This window comes from Ranitomeya imitator, chromosome 5 (assembly GCF_032444005.1).
Source record: "Ranitomeya imitator isolate aRanImi1 chromosome 5, aRanImi1.pri, whole genome shotgun sequence".
In the NCBI taxonomy this organism is placed as follows: domain Eukaryota; kingdom Metazoa; phylum Chordata; class Amphibia; order Anura; family Dendrobatidae; genus Ranitomeya; species Ranitomeya imitator.
Window position 1 is genome coordinate 216,781,593 of NC_091286.1, and position 20,294 is coordinate 216,801,886.

The following is a 20,294-nucleotide window of genomic DNA, read 5'->3' on the forward strand; positions in this document are numbered from 1 at the left end:
CTTATAAACAAAGCCATTATATGACCACCATCATCTATTAAGCTATTCTCCCTCTGAACTGAAAAAAAGCCTCGCTACAAAAGCAAATCCCATTTCAACGCTTCCACCATGGCAGCTCTTGTCTGATATATATTTCATGCACAGTGTATGCAGTAGATATGTTTTTATGCAGAAATGATATAACTGTAGTGTCAATTGCGCCTGCCAGGTACTTTTTTAGTTTTAGAATCAATTTTCAAAAATTACAGCTAAAATTGTGGCAAAAAAACGCACCGTGGATGCAACTTGAGAACACACCCTTTTACGAATAAAACATTTTGCATTTCTCATTTTCATTTTACTACAGAGAGGACAAATGGGGCAAAAATAGGCACTGTGAGCGTTATCTGCCCACACCCCCAAGGTGCCCACACATCTGAGATAGTTGTTGGATGAACTGATCTCTCTGACATCCCCATACATACACATGATTGTTCGGTTTGTCTGAGCGTACGTTTTTAATGGGCAGAAGAGAATAATCCAGAGTCAGAATCCTTAGTCAGCAGCATAACTTGCATGGGAAGAAAAGTAAAGGCATTTTTATGCAACATGCTGGATTCTTTTCTCGGGAGACATCATCTGTCAGAGGAGGATCAGGAGGCCCCCACATAATTTAGTGTGGTGTCTATGTACCTTGCATCCTTCTTAGAAATATGCATTAGTACACCTTTTTTTCTGTACGGAATGCGTAGTAGACTACACTTATTCCCGACAGTTGTACGCAGAAAAAATTATTTTTGTTCTATAATGAAAGGCTATGGGCAACATATAGTATGACACTCTACGCCAATGCAATGGCATACCGGCATGTCAGAGGTACTTCTTGTTGGGAAATTCTCCAGACACATACCTTTGAGCGATGAGAACAGGTTAGCATTGGGCCTTAGGTAATATTCACAGTATCAAACTCAGGAGTCAAGATGTAACCATTAAGTCCTAGCAAAGGGGAGATGATCACAATAGTTCTTAGACGTGCACTGTTGAGAGGTCAGCCCCCTGAAGAGCTGAAAATCTCATTTACAAATAGCTACACCTTAAAGGGAACTTGTCACCCCCAAAATCGAAGGTGAGCTAAGCCCACGGCATCAGGGGCTTATCTACAGCATTCTGTAATGCTGTAGATAAGCCCCCGATGTATCCTGAAAGATGAGAAAAAGAGGTTAGATTATACTCACCTGGGTGGGTGGTCCGATCCGATGGGCGTCACGGTCCGATCCGATGGGCGTTGCGGTCCGGTCCGGGGCCTCCCATCTTCTTATGATGACGTCCTCTTGTATTCACGCTGCGGCTCCGGCGCAGGCGTACTTTGTCTGCCCTGTTGAGAGCAGAGCAAAGTACTGCGCACTGCAGGGAGGCGCTGGACCGGACCGCGACACCCATCAGACCGGAACGCAGCGGGACCGCCCCTGGGTGAGTATAATCTAACCTCTTTTTCTCATCTTTCAGGATAAATCAGGGGCTTATCTACAGCATTACAGAATGCTGTAGATAAGCCTATGATGCCGGTAGGCTTAGCTCACCTTCGATTGTGGGGGGTGACAGGTTCCCTTTAAGAAAGACCCTGTAGAGAGGATCACACACATATTTACATGTGGTGCCATGTGATAAAAGAGGCCAAATGAAATCACGATGGTGTCTGTTTTACACCTGATCCCAAATGGGAGGTAAAACAAGTTATCCCTGACTCAAGGAAGCTTAGATCAAAATAAGGAAAATATTAGAGGAATTGTTAGTCAGGACTTTTCCGTACTGACGATACACTAAATGGACAAAAGTATTGGGACAAGTACACATTATACCTACATACTAAGGCTATGTGCACACATTGCGGATTTACTGTGGATCCCCAGCATTTTTTTCTGCACAGAAACGCTGCAGATCCGCAAGTGATTTACAGTACAATGTAAATCAATGGAAAAAAAAATGCTGTGCTAATGGTGCAGAAAATTCCGCACGGAAAATGTTGCGGATTAAAAGAAGGAGCATGTCATTTATTTGTGCGGATCTGCAGAGTTTTTGTACCCATTCCATTATAGAAATCCGCAGGGGTAAAAACGCATGAAATCCGCATCAAATCTGCACCTGCGTTTTCTGTCAAGAGATGCAGAATCCGCACAAAAAATTCCAGAGGCAAATCCGCAACGTGTGCACATACCCTAAATACGTAGGCTGTCACAACACAGCTGTCAGGTCACCCGGGACTAGGGGTTTTGTTATGATACGGTGGTCTAGGAGCAACATGGAACAAGCTCTGAAGGACGTGGTAACTGTACTGACCGCAGTCCCTAAGCTCAACACAACACTAGAAGTAGCCGTGGAATGCTCCTAACTCTCCCTAGGCATCTCGTCACAGCCTAAGAGCTAACTACCCCTAAAGAAAGAAGCAGGAAAACTATCTTGCCTCAGAGAAAATCCCCAAAGGATAGATTAGCCCCCCACAAATAATGACTGTGAGTGGAGAGGGAAAAGACATACACAGAATGAAACCAGGATGAGCACAGGAGGCCAGTCTAGCTAAATAGATAGGACAGGGTGGAATACTGTGCGGTCAGTATAAAACACTACAAAAATCCACGCAGAGTTTACAAAAAAAAACTCCACACCTGACTAAAGGTGTGGAGGGCAAATCTGCCTCCCAGAGCTTCCAGGAAGACAGAATAAATTCACACTGATAAGCTGGACAAACATAGAAAGCACAGAATGGATAAGTCCACAATCTATGGACAGAAAAGAGCAAGCAAAAACTTAGCTTAGCTGAACTGGTCAGGATAACAGGGAACTCCAAAGAGATGTGAATCCAACCAGAAACCATTTACAAGTGGCACTGGCTGAAGACAGAGCCAGACCTAAATAGCCGAGCAGACGAGAAGATAAGTGGAGGCAGCTGATGACAGCTAACTCCAAGGAGCAGCCATACCACTAGAAACCACAAGAGGGAGCCCAAGAGCAGAACTCACAAAAGTGCCACTTACAACCACCGGAGGGAGCCCAAGAGCGGAATTCACAACAGAGTTTCTTCCCTGTCCCTGACACTAGGAGGTGCCCTTACTCGCCTTGCTCCCTGGGATACTTCAGATGGTGAAGATGCCAAGGCCTCCGCCCTTGCCTTATCTACTAAGTTAGCCTTCTGTCTGTTCTCTTCCCTCACCCAGGGAAGAGGGGGAGCAACTGTGCACTGTAGTACACCAACACGACAAACAAGGCAACACAGACAAGGGTTAACAGAAAACTCCAGACACACAAAATATTCACTCACAAATAACAGAGGAATACACCGAGGTGTGAAGGTAGGGGAATAAACCAAAACAGAGAAGGATAAGAAATTACCAGGCATACAAACTGTCACTAATAACACCTTCAACTATCCTCATATGTACTCCTCTCCCTCCGTTAGCCATGAAGCAAATTCTAGCTCTGACAAGGATTTGTAATAGAGCCCACATTATAAAGGGGAAAGGAGTGGCTAAGCGAGCACAGCTGTGAGCACAGGGATTTCCAACATGGCCGATTAACCCCTGTTCTGCCAGAAGAAATAAACACATTTAAAGGGAACCTGTCACCCTGAAAATCGCGGGTGAGGTAAGCCCACCGGCATCAGGGGCTTATCTGCAGCATTCTGTAATGCTGTAGATAAGCCCCCGATGTATCCTGAAAGAGGAGAAAAAGACGTTATATTATACTCACCCAGGGGCGGTCCCGCTGCTGGTCAGGTCGGATGGGCGTCTCTGGTCCGCTCCGGCGCCTCCCATCTTCATTACAAGACGTTCTCTTCTTATCTTCAGCCACGGCTTCGGCGCAGGCGTACTTTGCTCTGCCCTGTTGAGGGCAGAGGATAGTACTGCACTGCGCAGGCGCCGGAAAGGTCAGAGGCCCGGCGCCTGCGCACTGCAGTACTTTGTCTGCCCTCAACAGGGCAGAGCAAAGTACGCCTGCGCCGGAGCCGTGGCTGAAGATCAGAAGAGGACGTCTTGTAATGAAGATGGGAGGCGCCGCAGTGGACCAGAGACGCCCATCCGACCTGACCAGCAGCAGGACCGCCCCTGGGTGAGTATAATATAACGTCTTTTTCTCCTCTTTCAGGTAACATCGGGGGCTTATCTACAGCATTAAAGAATGCTGTAGATAAGCCCCTGATGCCGGTGGGCTTACCTCACCCGCGAATTTCGGGGTGACAGGTTCCCTTTAAAATGAAGAAGTGCTTCTTCTCAGTACCGGAGTAGGAGCAATCAGACACTGCGGTCTTCTGGCTCCACACTGTCATGGTAACCCCTTGACATAGGCATTATTATGGCGTTAATCTACCCTTTCCAGTGCTAACAAGCTTCCACTCTTCTGTGAACACTTTCTACAAGATATTGGAGTGTGTCTTTGGAAATTTTGGCCCATTAATTCCGAAAAGGCATTTAAAAGGTTAGACATTGATGTTGGATGAGAAATCATGGCTCACAATCTCAGTTGTAGTTCATCCCAAAAGTGTTCGATGAGGTTGAGGTAAGGGCTCTGTGTTGGTCAGTCAAGCTCTTTCACACCCAACTTTGACTTTATTAACATTGCTTTGTGTAAGCAGGTACTGTCATACTGGAAAATGGAAAAGGGCGACAGAGGTCTACAAATGTCCAAAATGTCTTGTTACGCTGAAGCATTAAGCTACTTTCCCAAGATGAGGTTTGGAGTTTTTTCATTGCATTTTTAGTGCTTTTTTTTACATGCGTTTTTATATTGTTTTTGACACTGCACTTTTTTGTCTGTTGTTAGTATATGATGTTTTACATGAAGCTGCTTTGGTTTTGATACTTACTTGTATTTGGTTTTGACAAAACTTTAATATTGTCATGGGCGGATTACATGTGTTTTTTATTTCAGCTGCGGAAACACATTAAAGAACCCATGTGCGTTTTATACGTGTGGATTCTCTGCTTCTAATGCAAGTCTATGGAAAAATCTGCACATAAAACTCGGCATACCGTAAGATAAATTGACAGGTTGTGGATTTGAAATGCGGACCACAGGACATTTTATGCTGAGTAAAAAAAAAAGCTCAGTGGGCATGAGATTTCTATGAATCACATCGACTTTTCTGGAACTGTAAGGGTACCGTCACACTGAAACGACGCTGCAGCGATACGACAACGATGCCGATCGCTGCAGCGTCGCTGTTTCGTCTCTGTGGGTCGCTGGAGAGCTGTGACACAGACAGCTCTCCAGCGACCAACGATCCCGAAGTCCCCTGGTAACCAGGGTAAACATCAGGTTACTAAGCGCAGGGCCGCGCTTAGTAACCCGATGTTTACCCTGGTTACCAGCGTAAACGTAAAAAAAACAAACACTACATACTTACCTTCCGTGTCTGTCCTCCGGCGCTGTGCTTTCCTCTGCACTGTCAGCGCCGGTCAGCCGTAAAGCAGAGCGGTGACGTCACCGCTGTGCTTTCCGGCTGGCCGGCGCTCACAGCCAGTGCAGAGAAGCACAGCGCCGGAGGACAGACACGGAAGGTAAGTATGTAGTGTTTGTTTTTTTACGTTTACGCTGGTAACCAGGGTAAACATCGGGTTACTAAGCGCGGTCTTGCGCTTAGTAACCCGATGTTTACCCTGGTTACCAGTGAAGACATCGCTGAATCGGCGTCACACACGCCGATTCAGCGATGTCAGCGGGAGATCCAGCGACGAAATAAAGTTTCAAACGATCTGCTACGACGTACGATTCTCAGCGGGGTCCCTGATCGCAGTAGCGTGTCAGACACAGCGAGATCGTAACGATATCGCTGGAACGTCACGGATCGTGCCGTCCTAGTGATCAAAGTGCCACTGTGTGATGGTACCCTAAGGCGCTGCGTTTTTGACACCGTGAAAATATGCAGCATCGAAAAGTCACCAAAACTCATCATGGGCACACAGCCTTAAGTTTTTCTATCATTGTAACTAAGAGGATTACGTCAACCCATGAAGAACAACACAATAACATTATCACCCTTCCAGTTGGCACAATGCAGTCAGACAGGTAACAATGTCCTCACACTCATCAAACTAAAGGTACCTTCACACATAACGATATCGTTAACGATATTGTTGCTTTTTGTGACGTAGCAACGATATCGTTAAGGAAATCGTTATGTGTGACAGCGACCAACGATCAGGCCCCTGCTGGGAGATCGTTGGTCGCTGAGGAAAGTCCAGAACTTTATTTCGTCGCTGGATCTCCCGCTGACATCGCTGGATCGGCGCTCTGCTTCTCTGCACTGTGAGCGCCGGCCAGCCGGAAAGCAGAGCGGTGACGTCACCGCTCTGCTTTACGGCTGACCGGCGCTGACAGTGCAGAGGAAAGCAGAGCGCCGGAGGACAGACAGCTCAAGGTAAGTATGTAGTGTTTGTTTTTTTTAACGTTTACGCTGGTAACCAGGGTAAACATCGGGTTACTAAGCGCGGCCCTGCGCTTAGTAACCCGATGTTTACCCTGGTTACCGGGGACCTCGGGATCGTTGGTCACTGGAGAGCTGTCTGTGTGACAGCTCTCCAGCGACCAAACAGCGACGCTGCAGCGATCGAGATCGTTGTCGGTATCGCTGCAGCGTCGCTCAGTGTGAAGGTATCTTAAGACTTATCTATCAGACTTCTAGATAAAGAAGCCTGATTCGTCACTACACTGCACTGCTTTACACTACCACATCCGACACTTGGCATTGTGCATGGTAATGTAAGGCCTACACGCAGCTGCTCAGCCATGGAAAACCATGCTGATGTTAATGCCAGAAGAAAAGGTTTGGAGCTCCATAGTTACTGAGTCAGCAGAGCATTAGCAACTCCATGACACTACTCAGCAATTGCCACTTCATGGCTGAGTCGCTGTGGATTCTAAATGGTCCCACTTCTCAATAATAGCACTCACAGCTGATAGTGGAATAATTGGAGGAAAGAAATGTTATGAACGTACTTGTTACAATGGTCACATCCTATTACAGTATCACACTAAGATTTGCTGAGATCTTTAGAACAACCCATTCTTTCACGAATACCTAAAGGCATACTACATGACTCGGGGCTGGATTTGATACATCTGTGCAATAGGACTGGTTAACACCTGAATTCAATGATTAAGAGGCGTGCCTTACACATTTCTCTATATAGTATATCTAAAATATGTATTTTAATATAAATAAACACATATAAAGTACACAAATATAAATATATACGATGGATAGGCAAAAAAAATCTACTCAAAACATTATTCCAAACACTGCTGGACAACTTTGAAAAAATTTGCACAGGACCCCTAAACCCTTGTTCATCTTGTTCTTCCTGGTACATAAAATGGCCAAACTATAGTGAACATTGACACATAAGCAAAACAGTAAAACACACTTAAGGGGGTTCTCCCAAAAATTAATAAAATGGCCTCCATCATATAAAGCAATTAAAAGGTTCAATAATGGCCCAAAGTCTGCTAAGACACCTACATACTAAGCTCACATGTTATGTAAGTAGGAGAGCTGAATATGATCTAATGCATTCTAATAGTTATGAGAAATACTGGAAGAATTTGCAGCTCTGCATTCCAATTCTTGATCTGCCTTGAAATGAATTCTTTTTAAGACAGAACTTGGATGGGTGACCATAACCCCTACTTGGTCCAAGTTACTGTAGATTAGCTTTTTCAGCCAAACAGGATGTGCGCCTTGGTTTCACATTATGACCGAAATGCATGAAACGATTGAACGTTTCTTTCAATAATACAAAAAGTGAAACGATAAAAGTTTAGAGAAATTGATTAATCTACATCTTAGAGCAATAAGCTTGCAAAGTAGACCAGGTTCATGAAATACATTTTTTTAAACTCGGGCTGAGTAGTAAAACAGAAACCAGATATCGGTTAATTGTGAAATAATTTTTTTTTTTATTTCTCATTAAAGAGTATTCGAGCCTAAATAATTTATTACTTACAAATGCAAGATTGGTGGGGATCTGATTGCTAAGACTCTCGTAACCAGAGCTTGGACCAGGGCTGTGGAGTCGGTAAGCCAAACCTCCGACTCCTCACTTTCCATGACACCGACTTCGACTCCGACTCCACAACTACGACGCCACAGTCCTGCTCGTAACTGACAGAATAGCGGATCCAGGGCTCTCGTTCTTCCCTGCACCAAAGCCACTCCCAGGAGGAGTGCAGAGAGGATCCAATCCTACCCCTCCATGTTAATCATGTTGTCTTGCTACAGAGGTATGGGGGGAGGTGAAGTGGGCCAGCCAGTGGGGGACACTGATTTGGCAATCGGTGGGGGACACTGAAGTTGTATCTTCAAAATAATTTATATTCGAAAAATTTGCCCAATTCTCATCGAACAATAAGAAATTAAGGTGGGAATAATTTAGCATTTCCTAATCATAAGTCACTTCATCAACTACCAATTCAATAATCATTCCAAGAAAAAAATGACAATAGGATATTAACAAAAAAACACTCCAGTAATCCTTTTAAACATTCCACTCCACATTCCACTAAGATTATAGCGATTACTAAGGGCTGCTCTATCCTTAACAATGTCCTTTAAAAAAAGCTATTTGGAGCATGACAAGTCAAATATGCTTAAGTATATACTTACTGGTAGCCTCTGTTAATAGAAATATTTGTGTAAATGCTATTTGTAACTTTTGATGGAACTTGAAGAACAATAATTATGTTATTAAGTCGGAGAAGATTCTGGTTAGCCCAGATTATTGCTGGTAAAACGAGCAGAAAATCATTATTTCCAAGTGTCTCATCCGCTTTTGCTGTTAATAGTTCAAAATTATTCTGTACATCCAGTCCTGTTCCGTGCGACAGAGCATCTGGTACCTAAACTAGCCATAGCAATATATTCTACATTTCTGCACTCAATGATCATGTGACAGGGGTCAGCAGTGTACGCATTTCGGACCCCATGGCCGGAAGCGCTTGTTAAATGCCACTGTCAGAGTTTGACAACGGCATTTAACTAGTTGATTGTGGGCACATGTCAACTGTTCAAAACAGCTGACATGTCGTAGCTTTGAGGTGGGTTCACCGCCGGAGCCCACCTGAAAGCGGGGGTACTGACGTTGGACGTACTATTCCGTCCGATGTTAGTAAGGGGTTAAAGGGAGATACTGACATTCATGACATCCACATTGCTTAATTGTTGTAGTAGGATAGGATCTTCAAAACGACCTGATCCCCCTGTGATAATCCCAAAAATAACATAATCGAGGGAGCAAAGTAGCAAATGTTCAATTTTCCTACAGCAAAGCCATAGTAGAACTGAAGCGTTGCACATTGGCCATTGACTTACATGAGTTTCTTAAGGAATAAAGAAAAACAGTGTTTAACATGTCTAGTGAACTGTCCCACATTAATGATATCACATGCATTTTTTTTATTAATTTAGCAGAATTTGCACTTTCGGACTATTTGTACAGTTGTCCTCAAAAGTTTACATACCCCTGCAGAAATTTTTACTTTCTTGGCCTTTTTTCATAGACTATGAATGATGACACCAAAACATTTTCTCCACTCTTGGTTAGTGGTTGAGTGAAGCCATTTATTGTCAAACTACTGTGTTTTATCTTTTTAAATCATAATGAAAACATAGGTATTCACTCTTTTTGCTATGAAGCCCCTAAAAATATCTGGTGCAAGTAACTATCTTCAGATGGTCAGGGTCACACTTGTGAGTGTGATGACAGAAATTCTCATGAGTCTCTCGCATCAATACCCGACAGTGCCGGGTATTGGACCCGTATTGCTATGCAGCCACACACTCCGGTCCGGAGTGCCGGCGGCAGTGCCAGGTATTGATGCGAGAGACTCGTGTGAGCTTCTCACATCACACTCGCAAACGTGGCCCTGGCCTAAGTCACATGCTTAGTTAGGGAAAGGAAGTCCACCAGTGTGCAATCTAATGTCACATGGTCTGTCAGGATATACAAACCTTTTCTGAAAAGCCACAGAGACTGCAACACCACTAACCAAACAACACCATTGAAGACCAAGGAGATCTACAAACACGTCAGGGACGAAGTTGTTGAGAAGTACAGGGTTGGGTTATAAAAAAAAAACTCCCCATCTCTGTTGATCGGACCACCATCAAATACATTATCGTCAAATGGAAAGGACATGGTACCACAACAAACCTGCCAAGAGAGGGCTGCCCACGAGGACTCTCAGCCCGGACAAAGAGGGCATTAATCAGAGAGGCAGCACAGAGACTAAAGGTGACTCTGAAGGAGCTGCAGAATTCTCAAGCAGAGACGGTAGTAGCTGTCCATACGACCATAGTAAACCGTACACTCCATAGCGGTGGCTTTTGTGGAAGAGTGGACAGAAAAAAGCCTTTAGTTACACACAATTGTAAGGCTCACTTTAAGTTTGCCAAAAGACATGTGGGAGACTCCTCAAATGTATGGAAGAAGGTGTTGTGGTCAGATGAGACCAAAATTAAACTTTTTGTACACCTAGGTTAATGTTATGTCTGGAGCCAAACCAACACAGCTTATCAGCCGAAGAACACCATCCCCACAGTGAAACATGGTCGTGGAAGCATTATGTTGTGAGGACGTCTTTAAGAAGCAGAGATAGAATGGTCTGAGTCGAGGGGAAGACGAATGGTGCGAAATACAGCGATATCTTTGAACAAAACCTGTTTTAGTCTGTCAGTCATTTGAGAATGGGACGGAGGTTTACCTTCCAACAAGACAATGAACCAAAGCATGCTGCTAAAGCAAAACTCAAGTGGTTTAAGGGGAAATGTGCAAATGTTTTGGGGTGGCCTAGTCAAAGCCCAGACATTAATCCAATTGAGAATATGTGGTCAGACTTGAAGATTGCTGTCCACAAGAGCAAACCATCTAACTTGAAGGAGCTGGAGCAGCTTAGCCTTCAGAAATGGGCAAGAATCCCAGTGGGAAGATGTGGAAAGCGCATAGAGAGTTATCTAAAAAGATTTGCAGCTGTAATTGTTGCAAAAGGAGGGCACTACAAAGTACTGACTTTAGGGGGGATGAAGTTATGCACACTGAAGTTTTCAGTTATGTTGCCTTATTTGTTGTTTGCTTCACAATAAAAAGAAAGTTGTAGGCATGTTCTTTACATGACCTGATGCAAAGCCTCAAAAATACATTGACAAGTGACATTCCAGGTTGTGATGTAGCAAAACACAAAAACTGCCAATTTCAAAGAGAAAAAAAAACTCCAAGTAAATGTGGCGCTAAGCACCTACGGATTTTTTTAATTCATCCACTTCAAGTGAAAAATGTTAAAAAATTCATTTATTTTCTCAAAATAAAAAAATAAAATATATTTGTAAATTTTTTTAAAAAAACAGTACAACGCGTTTCGGCTGCTATTTTTACATTGCAGCCTTCATCAGGTAGTAAAAAAACAAAAAGAACAAACAATACAATAAGCACTATAAAATGATGTTACAACCTCCAAGTTCTCTTATTTATGAGGGTTCCTAGAAGGGATTAGCAGGGCGGGACCGGGGATCAGGTTCTCCTTTCCTGATGACTAACTACATGGTAGCCTCTAAAGAGACACATTTATCTTATATATATAAAAGAGCAGTTTAGTACTTCTATTCTATCCAAAATGAGCTTTTAAATACATGGTATTACACTGTTACGAACAAACACATTAAAAATATAGGTATATACACAATCATAAATATGATTCATTCCAATACCTCATCAATACCATTACTATCAATTCATCCCATAAAATACATTTAAAAAAATATGTTTTAAAAAAAAAAAAAAAAGGGAAATTTTTTTTGTTGTTGTATTGACCCATGCGCGAACGACTGAGCTATTTATGACAAACCCTTACACATTCTCTACTACATCATTAAGTCCATTTGGATAAAGGCTTTGTAACCTATATATCCAATATGACTCCTTGCGGTTTAATAATTTGTTCCTGTTATTAGCCCCTTTTGGTATATGCTCCAGCGGTGTGACCGTAATGCAGAAGCATTTATTGTGCTTCAGCAGGAGATGACGGGACAGACTATGTTTAATCTGCCCGTTCTTTGCATTATAGCGGTGATTATTCATCCGGGCACTCAATTCCTTGGAAGTTCATCCAACGTATTGGAGCCCGCATTTGCAAGTCACTACATAGATGACAAAATCCGTTCTACATGTGAGTCTCTGCTTAATCTTAATTGTTTCCCCAGTAGTATTAGATTGAATACTCCGAGCTCCATGGTTAATGATCTTACAACATTAACATTTGTTTGAAGAGCATCTATATATTCCTGTGTTCATCTTCCCTCCATTCACATTGGTATTGTTTCCTATCATGTTTTCTATTTTTGGAACCTCTCTTAATTTACTCTGAGCTACAATATTTTTCACTGTCGCCCCTCTCCTAAAAGTTACTCTAATTTACAGGATTCTTCCTCCGTCCCGGCCCAGAAAATGATCAAATCATCTATATATCTACGGTATAGTAATATTTTTTCTTTGTATTCTCAAAGATATTGAGATCAGTAGATCATTATTTATCATCAGTATCAGGACTGCGGGAGGAACAAAAAACATTTTTGTTGGAAGGGTTGAAATTCATATTAACGCACAATATCTTTGAGTTCCAGGGTAAACTCTATTTACAGCGCCTTGGTACAGCGATGGGGACTCGGGTAGCGCCAAGTTTCGCAAATCTCTTCATGGGACGTTTCGAGTCCTCATCGCTGTTGTATGCATCTGAATACAAAGAAAAAATATTACTATACCGTAGATATATAGATGATTTGATCATTTTCTGGGCCGGGACGGAGGAAGAAGCCTGTAAATTAATAGATTCTCTTAATAGCAATAACTGGGGCATCTCCTTTACGTCATGCATCAGAAGGGACAAAATCGTGTTCCTGGACCTGGAATTGGGGAAGCGGGGGAAATTATAACAAAAACGCACTTCAAAAGCTGTGCTACGAATGGCTACGTGGACTTTAGAAGTGCGCATTATAAAAAATGGAAAACTAATGTACCATTCAGCCAGTTCTTAAGGATACGAAAAAACTGTACAAACACTAAAGATTATGTGACCCAATCAGCGATACTGAAGAAAAGGTTCAGTGATAAGAAGTATCCAAAAAAATTAATCGAGGCAGCATACAGAAAGAATTTGGACAAAGTACAGGAGGATTGTCTCCCAAGTAGGAAGAGAAAAGATTGTAATGCAGAGGAAACTAGAGGGAAAGAACGGCCAGCAAGCAATGAGGAGAATAAGAGAAATCTTTGGAAGTTTAATTTTATAACAACTTATAATAAAGGGAATGTATTGATAAGGAGAATTTTAAAAAAATATTGGTATATTTTAAAAAAAGATGTGATTCTTGGGAAAATGCTTCCAAGGGAACAGGGAGTATCTTTTAGGAGAGGGGCGACAGTGAAAAATATTGTAGCTCAGAGTAAATTAAGAGAGGTTCCAAAAATAGAAAACATGATAGGAAACAATACCAATGTGAATGGAGGGAAGATGAACACAGGAGTATATAGATGCTCTTCAAACAAATGTAAATGTTGTAAGATCATTAACCATGGAGCTCGGAGTATTCAATCTAATACTACTGGGGAAACAATTAAGATTAAGCAGAGACTCACATGTAGAACGGATTTTGTCATCTATGTAGTGACTTGCAAATGCGGGCTCCAATACGTGGGACGAACTTCCCAGGAATTGAGTGCCCGGATGAATAATCACCGCTATAATGCAAAGAACGGGCAGATTAAACATAGTCTGTCCCGTCATCTCCTGCTGAAGCACAATAAATGCTTCTGCATTACGGTCACACCGCTGGAGCATATACCAAAAGGGGCTAATAACAGGAACAAATTATTAAACCGCAAGGAGTCATATTGGATATATAGGTTACAAAGCCTTTATCCAAATGGACTTAATGATGTAGTAGAGAATGTGTAAGGGTTTGTCATAAATAGCTCAGTCGTTCGCGCATGGGTCAATACAACAACAAAAAAAAATTCCCTTTTTTTTTTTTTTTTTTTTTAAACATATATTTTTTTAAATGTATTTTATGGGATGAATTGATAGTAATGGTATTGATGAGGTATTGGAATGAATCATATTTATGATTGTGTATATACCTATATTTTTAATGTTGTGTTTGTTCGTAACAGTGTAATACCATGTATTTAAAAGCTCATTTTGGATAGAATAGAAGTACTAAACTGCTCTTTTATATATATAAGATAAATGTGTCTCTTTAGAGGCTACCATGTAGTTAGTCATCAGGAAAGGAGAACCTGATCCCCGGTCCCGCCCTGCTAATCCCTTCTAGGAACCCTCATAAATATGAGAACTTGGAGGTTGTAACATCATTTTATAGTGCTTATTGTATTGTTTGTTCTTTTTGTTTTTTTACTACCTGATGAAGGCTGCACTGTAAAAATAGCAGCCGAAACGCGTTGTACTGTTTTTTTTAAAAAAATTTACAAATATATTTTATTTTTTTATTTTGAGAAAATAAATGAATTTTTTAACATTTTTCACTTGAAGTGGATGAATTCAAAAAATCTGTAGGTGCTTAGCGCCACATTTACTTGGAGTTTTTTTTTTTCTTTGAAATCGCCACCTATGTGGATCTGAAGCAGGATCAACACATAGTTCTCCAAAGTGAGCTGCACACCTTATTGGATTATACAACATACGAAGAAGAGTTGCCTAATGAATTGATTCCTCGAGAATCTCAACGTCTATTTCTTACCGATAGAAGGTGAGCATAACTACAAATAAAAGAAATGTTTTTAACTTGTTGGTAAAAACGTATTACGCTCAGAGGAAGCGCCGCACTTGTCTCTTTTTTTCCCCTCTTTCCCTAAACCAGGGTATTTCTAAAGACAAAAACTGCCAAGGGAGGTAAATACTTTTGCAAGTCGTTATACAGTTGAAACGGAAAGTATTCATAACCATTTAAATTTTTCACTCTTTGTTTCATTGTAGCCATGTGGTAAGCTCAAAAAAAGCTTTTTTTCTCATTAAAATACACTCTGCACCCCATCTTGACTGAAAAAAACAGAAATGTAGAAATTTTTGCAAATTTATTCAAAAAGAAAAACTGAAATATCACATGGTCATAACAAGTTTTTCACACCTGGATTTGGTGGTCCTCTGCCATTCATCCTTGCAGATTCTCTCCAGTTCTGTCAGATTGGATGGTGAACGTTGGTGGACAGCCATTTTCAGGTCTCTCCAGAGATGCTCAATTGGGTTTAGGTCAGGGCTCTGGCTGGGCCAGTCAAGAATGATCACAGAGTTGTTCTGAAGCCAATCCTTTGTTATTTTAGCTGTATGCTTAGGGTCATTGTCTTGTTGGAAAGTGAACCTTCGGCCAAGTCTGAGGTCTAGAGCACTTTGAAAGAGGTTTTCATCCAGGATACCCCTGTAATTGGCCGTATTCATGTTTCCTTCAATGACAACCAGTCGTTCCGTCCCTGCAGCTGAAAAACACCCCCATAGCATGATGCTGCCACCACCATGTTTCACTGTAAGGATTGTATTGGGCAGGTAATAAGCAGTGCCTGATTTTTTCCACACATACTGCTTAGAATTATCACCAAAAAAGTCTATCTTTGTCTCATCAGACCAGAGAATCTTATTTCTCATAGTCTGGGAGTCCTTCATGTGGTTTTTTAGCAAACTCTATGCTGGCTTTCATATGTCATACACTGAGGAGAAGCTTCCGTCGGGCCACTTTGCAATAAAGGCCCGAGTGGTGGAGGGCTGCAGTGATAGTTGACTTTATGAAACTTTCTCCCATCTCCCTACTGCATCTCTGGAGCTCAGGCTCAGTGATCGTGGGCTTCTTCTTTACCTCTCTCACCAAGGCTCTTCTCCCACGATTGCTTAATTTGGCTGAACGGCCAGGTCAAGGAAGACTTCTGTGGTCCCAAACTTCTTCCATTTAAGGATTATAAAGGCCACTGTGCTCTTATGAACCTAGAGTACTGTAAAAATTCTGTTATAACCTCGGCCAGATCTGGGCCTTGCCACAATTCTGTCTCTGAGCTCCTTGGCCAGTTCCTTTGACCTCATGATTCTCATTTGGTCTAACATGCACTGTGAGCTATGAGGTCTTATATAGACAGGTGTGAGCCTTTCCAAATCAAGTCCTATCAGTTTAATTAAACACAGCTGGACTCCAATGAAGGAGTAGAACCATCTGAAGGAGGACCACAAGGAAATGGACAGCATGTGACTTAAATATGAGTGTCTGAGCAAAGGGTCTGAATACATATGACCATGTGATATTTCAGTTTTTCTTTTTTATTAAATTTTCAAAAATGTCTACATTTCTGTTTTTTTTCAGTCAAGAATGGGGTGCTGGGTGTACATTAATGCGAAAAAAATGAACTTTTTTGAATTTACCAAATGGCTGCAATGAAACAAAGAGTGAAAAATTTAAAGGGGTCTGAATACTTTTCGTACCATTGTATATACCATATGTGTTATTTTTTTTTCTCCAACATCAAGCAATGCTAGGTATAATACAAATCTAAAACTTTGACTTACTTCCGTTCCGTCTCTGGTGTAGATAATGTGCTGTTTAATCCAACAGAATCCTAAAAATAGAAATATGGATTTAGCCACGGTTTCTCAGTGGTGGGGTGAAGTACAGTGAAGAATTACATAATTACATTAACGGAAAGTACACAAAAAATAATTACTTATTACACTTACTTCACTTTGGGGGGATCGCAGCTGCAATGATGTGGAGCTAGTATCAGATTTCTCCTAAAACAAAATATATGCAATTTAGTCGTAATCCACCAAGAAATGTGGCATATTATAGAAGATAAGGAGCCATATATACTGTATATGAAGGCAGAAAATGAAAACCGTAATGTGTTCAACTCCTTAACCTACTGCTTTCAGCTACGGTAGCCAATACAACCGAGCACATCAGCACTTTTCTGATATTCACAACCTGACATTCAGTACATTGCAATATGGACAGTTATATTTAGGAAGTTAGCTGACTTTCAGTTTAGATATTAACTATTCATATATACCGTAAATATAAAAATGACTTCTGTAGAGGATCCGAATGTAGTAAAAAGGAAGGGTGAATTATATATATAAAAAATAAATATTCTAACATAAAACAAGGCAACTACGGTACTTTAAACAGGTGTAGTCTGATAATACACATTCAGGGCTTCAGCGGAGTCCTGGACACTACCTCTTTCTCCTGGTCAGTAGGGTACCGTACTTTCTCTCTCTCTCTTATAGAATGTAAGCGCTTATGGTCAACGAGGTCCTCTATCTCTCTTCTGTAGAGTGGGAGCTCTTATGGAAGTGCAAGGTCCTCTCTAGCACGTCTACAGATTTTAAGCTCTTATAATCAGCGGTGTCCTCTATTGCTTTCTCCTGTAAAGTGTAAGCTCCTCTATCTTTCTTTTCTGTAGAGTTTAATCTTTTATAGTCAGTGAGGTCCTCAATCTCATATCCTCTATTGCTCTCTCCTGTAGATTGTAAGCCCTTATGCTCAGTGAGGTCCTCTATCTCTCATGTAGAGTGTAATCTCTTTCGGTCAGTGAAGTCCTCTATCTTTTTCCTGTACTGTGTAAGCTCTTATGGTCAGTGAGGTCCTCTCTCTCTCTCCTGTAGAGTACAAGCTCTTATGGTCAGTAAGGTCCTCTTTCTCTCCTGTAGAGTGTAATCTTTTATGGTCAGTGGGGTCCTCTATCTCTTACCTGCAGAGTGTAATATTTTATGGTCATAAGGTCCTCTCCCTTCTGTAGAGTGTAATCTATTATGGTCAGTAAGGTCCTCTATCTCTCTCCTGTAGAATGTAAGCTCTTATGGTTAGCGGGGTCCTCTCTCTCTTGTAGAGTGTAATCTCTTATGGTCAGCAAGGTCCTCTCTCTTGTAGTGTAATCTCTTATGGTCAACGGGGTCCTTTCTCTCTCTCCTGTAGAGTGTACTCTCTTATGGTCAGTAAGGTCCTCTCTCTCATGTAGAGTGTAAAGTTTTATGGTCAGTGGGGTCCTCTATCTCTCTCCTGTAGAATGTAAGCTCTTATGGTTAGTGAGGTCCTCTATCTTTCTCCTGTAGAACGTAAGCTCTTATGTTCAGTGAGGTCCTCTATCTCTCTTCTGTAGAGTGTAAGCTCTTATGGTCAGTAAGGTCCTCTCTCCTGTAGAGTGTAAGCTCTTATGGTCAATGAGGTCCCCTCTCTCTCTCCTGTAGAGTGTAAGCTCTTATGATGAGTAAGGGTACCGTCACACAGTGGCACTTTTGTCGCTATGACGGTACGATTCGTGACGTTCCAGCGATATCCATACGATATCGCTGTGTCTGAAACGCAGCAGCGATCAGGGATCCTGCTGAGAATCGTACGTCGTAGCAGATCGTTTGTAACATTCTTTCGTCGCTGGATCTCCCGCTGTCATCGCTAGATCGGTGTGTGTGACACCGATCTAGCGATGTGTTCGCTTGTAACCAGGGTAAACATCGGATTACTAAGCGCAGGGCCGCTCTTAGTAACCCGATGTTTACCCTGGTTACCAGCGTAAATGTAAAAAAAAAAAAAACAGTACATACTTACATTCCGGTGTCCGTCAGGTCCCTTGCTGTCTGCTTCCCGCACTCACTGACTGCCGGCCGTAAAATGAAAGCAGAGCACAGCGCGCTGTGCTGTGCTTTCACTTTACGGCCGGCAGTCAGTCAGTGCGGGAAGCAGACGGCAAGGGACAGACACCGGAATGTAAGTATGTACTGTTTGTTTTTTTTTACGCTGGTAACCAGGGTAAACATCGGGTTACTAAGCGCGGTCCTGCGCTTAGTAACCCGATGTTTACCCTGGTTACCCGGGGACCTCGGCATCATTGGTCGCTGGAGAGCTGTCTGTGTGACAGCTCTCCAGCGACCACACTACGACTTACCAACGATCACGGCCAGGTCGTATCGCTGGTCGTGATCGTTGGTAAATCATATAGTGTGACGGTACCCTAAGGTCCTCCATCTCTATCCTGTAGAGTGTAATCTCTTATGGTCAGAAAGGACCTCTCTCTATCTTCTGTAGAGTGTAATCTCTTATGGTCAAAAATATCTTCTAGATAGATATAGAGTGTAAGTTCTCATGAAAACCAAGGTTTTCTCTAGCTCTCCTACAGTGTAATCTCTTATAGTCAGTCAGGTCCTCTCTCTCTTGTAGAGTGTAATCTCTTATGGTCAGTAAGGTCCCCTCTCTCTCTCTCTCTCTGTCTCTCTTCTGTAGCGTGTAAGCTCTTATGGTAAGCAAGGTCCTCTCTAGCTCTCCTACAGTGTAAGCTCTTATTATTATATATATATATATTATTTATTTGCTGCAAATCAAATTTTTAGGAAAATTCATGGTAAGCGGCCAATTCGAATATCAAAATATTGTCCCATCACTCTTATTTATGACATTTCTAAGAGATTCCAGTGTACAGCCATGAGCATCCATTCAGCAACAACACCTATATTTGCATCACTTATGAGTTGGGTATCCATTCATGACCCTGAATGCAACATTTTCTGAAAAGTATCTTTTCTGAAATGGTGCTTAAATTAACTACAGGAAACTGAAGCACAATGGGCTAAACCTCAATCCAGAAACCCCCAGTGTGGATTCATCTCAACCATCCCGCTTCCTTTTCAGGAATTTAGCAGACGGACTTTTTGCAGGAAATGATGAAATAGAAGACATCTTATCGTTATATGTTATGCAGCAGGATTTAATGTGCTGTTTGCGAGACAGAGCACATTCTTCCTACTAACATTGTGACAATGCCGATAATAAATGTACAACAAGGGTGCTGTATAGTAAACTCATAAATGCCAGCTTATTAATGTTTCACATTCACAAAATACATTTCTCAGGAGCTGGCGCACATCACAGCTAAGCCACAGTAGTACATGTAATATGCGAGGTCATATGCTTACCTTATTAATATATAATGTGTGTATGACAGAAGATTCATAACTATTACTTGTAGAATAAAGGCAGATACATAATGCACAGTATTATTACTAATGGATTAAGGCTACGTTCACATTTGCGTTGTGCGCCACTGCGTCGGCGACGCAACGCACAACGCAAACAAAAACGCAACAAAACGCATGCAAAAACGCTGCGTTTTGCGACGCATGCGTCGTTTTTTGCCGAAATTTGGACGCAAGAAAAATGCAACTTGTTGCGTTTTCTTGGCCCGACGCTTGCGGCAAAAAAAACGCATGCGTCGCACAACGCATCACAAAAA

At 41.9% G+C, this 20,294-nt stretch overlaps 1 protein-coding gene across 5 annotated transcripts in view; it reads right to left on the reverse strand.

Moving 5' to 3' along the window:
• Window positions 1-20,294, reverse strand: part of SASH1 (SAM and SH3 domain containing 1) — a 415,520-nt gene that overhangs the window by 149,525 nt on the left and 245,701 nt on the right. For all 5 annotated transcript variants that reach the window (XM_069725895.1, XM_069725896.1, XM_069725899.1 and 2 more), the window contains exons 3-4: window positions 16,747-16,800; window positions 16,579-16,628 (exon numbers count right to left, since the gene is read on the reverse strand). In XM_069725895.1, the coding sequence (XP_069581996.1) occupies window positions 16,579-16,628; window positions 16,747-16,800 (104 nt within the window). The remainder of the gene's footprint in view (window positions 1-16,578; window positions 16,629-16,746; window positions 16,801-20,294) is intronic.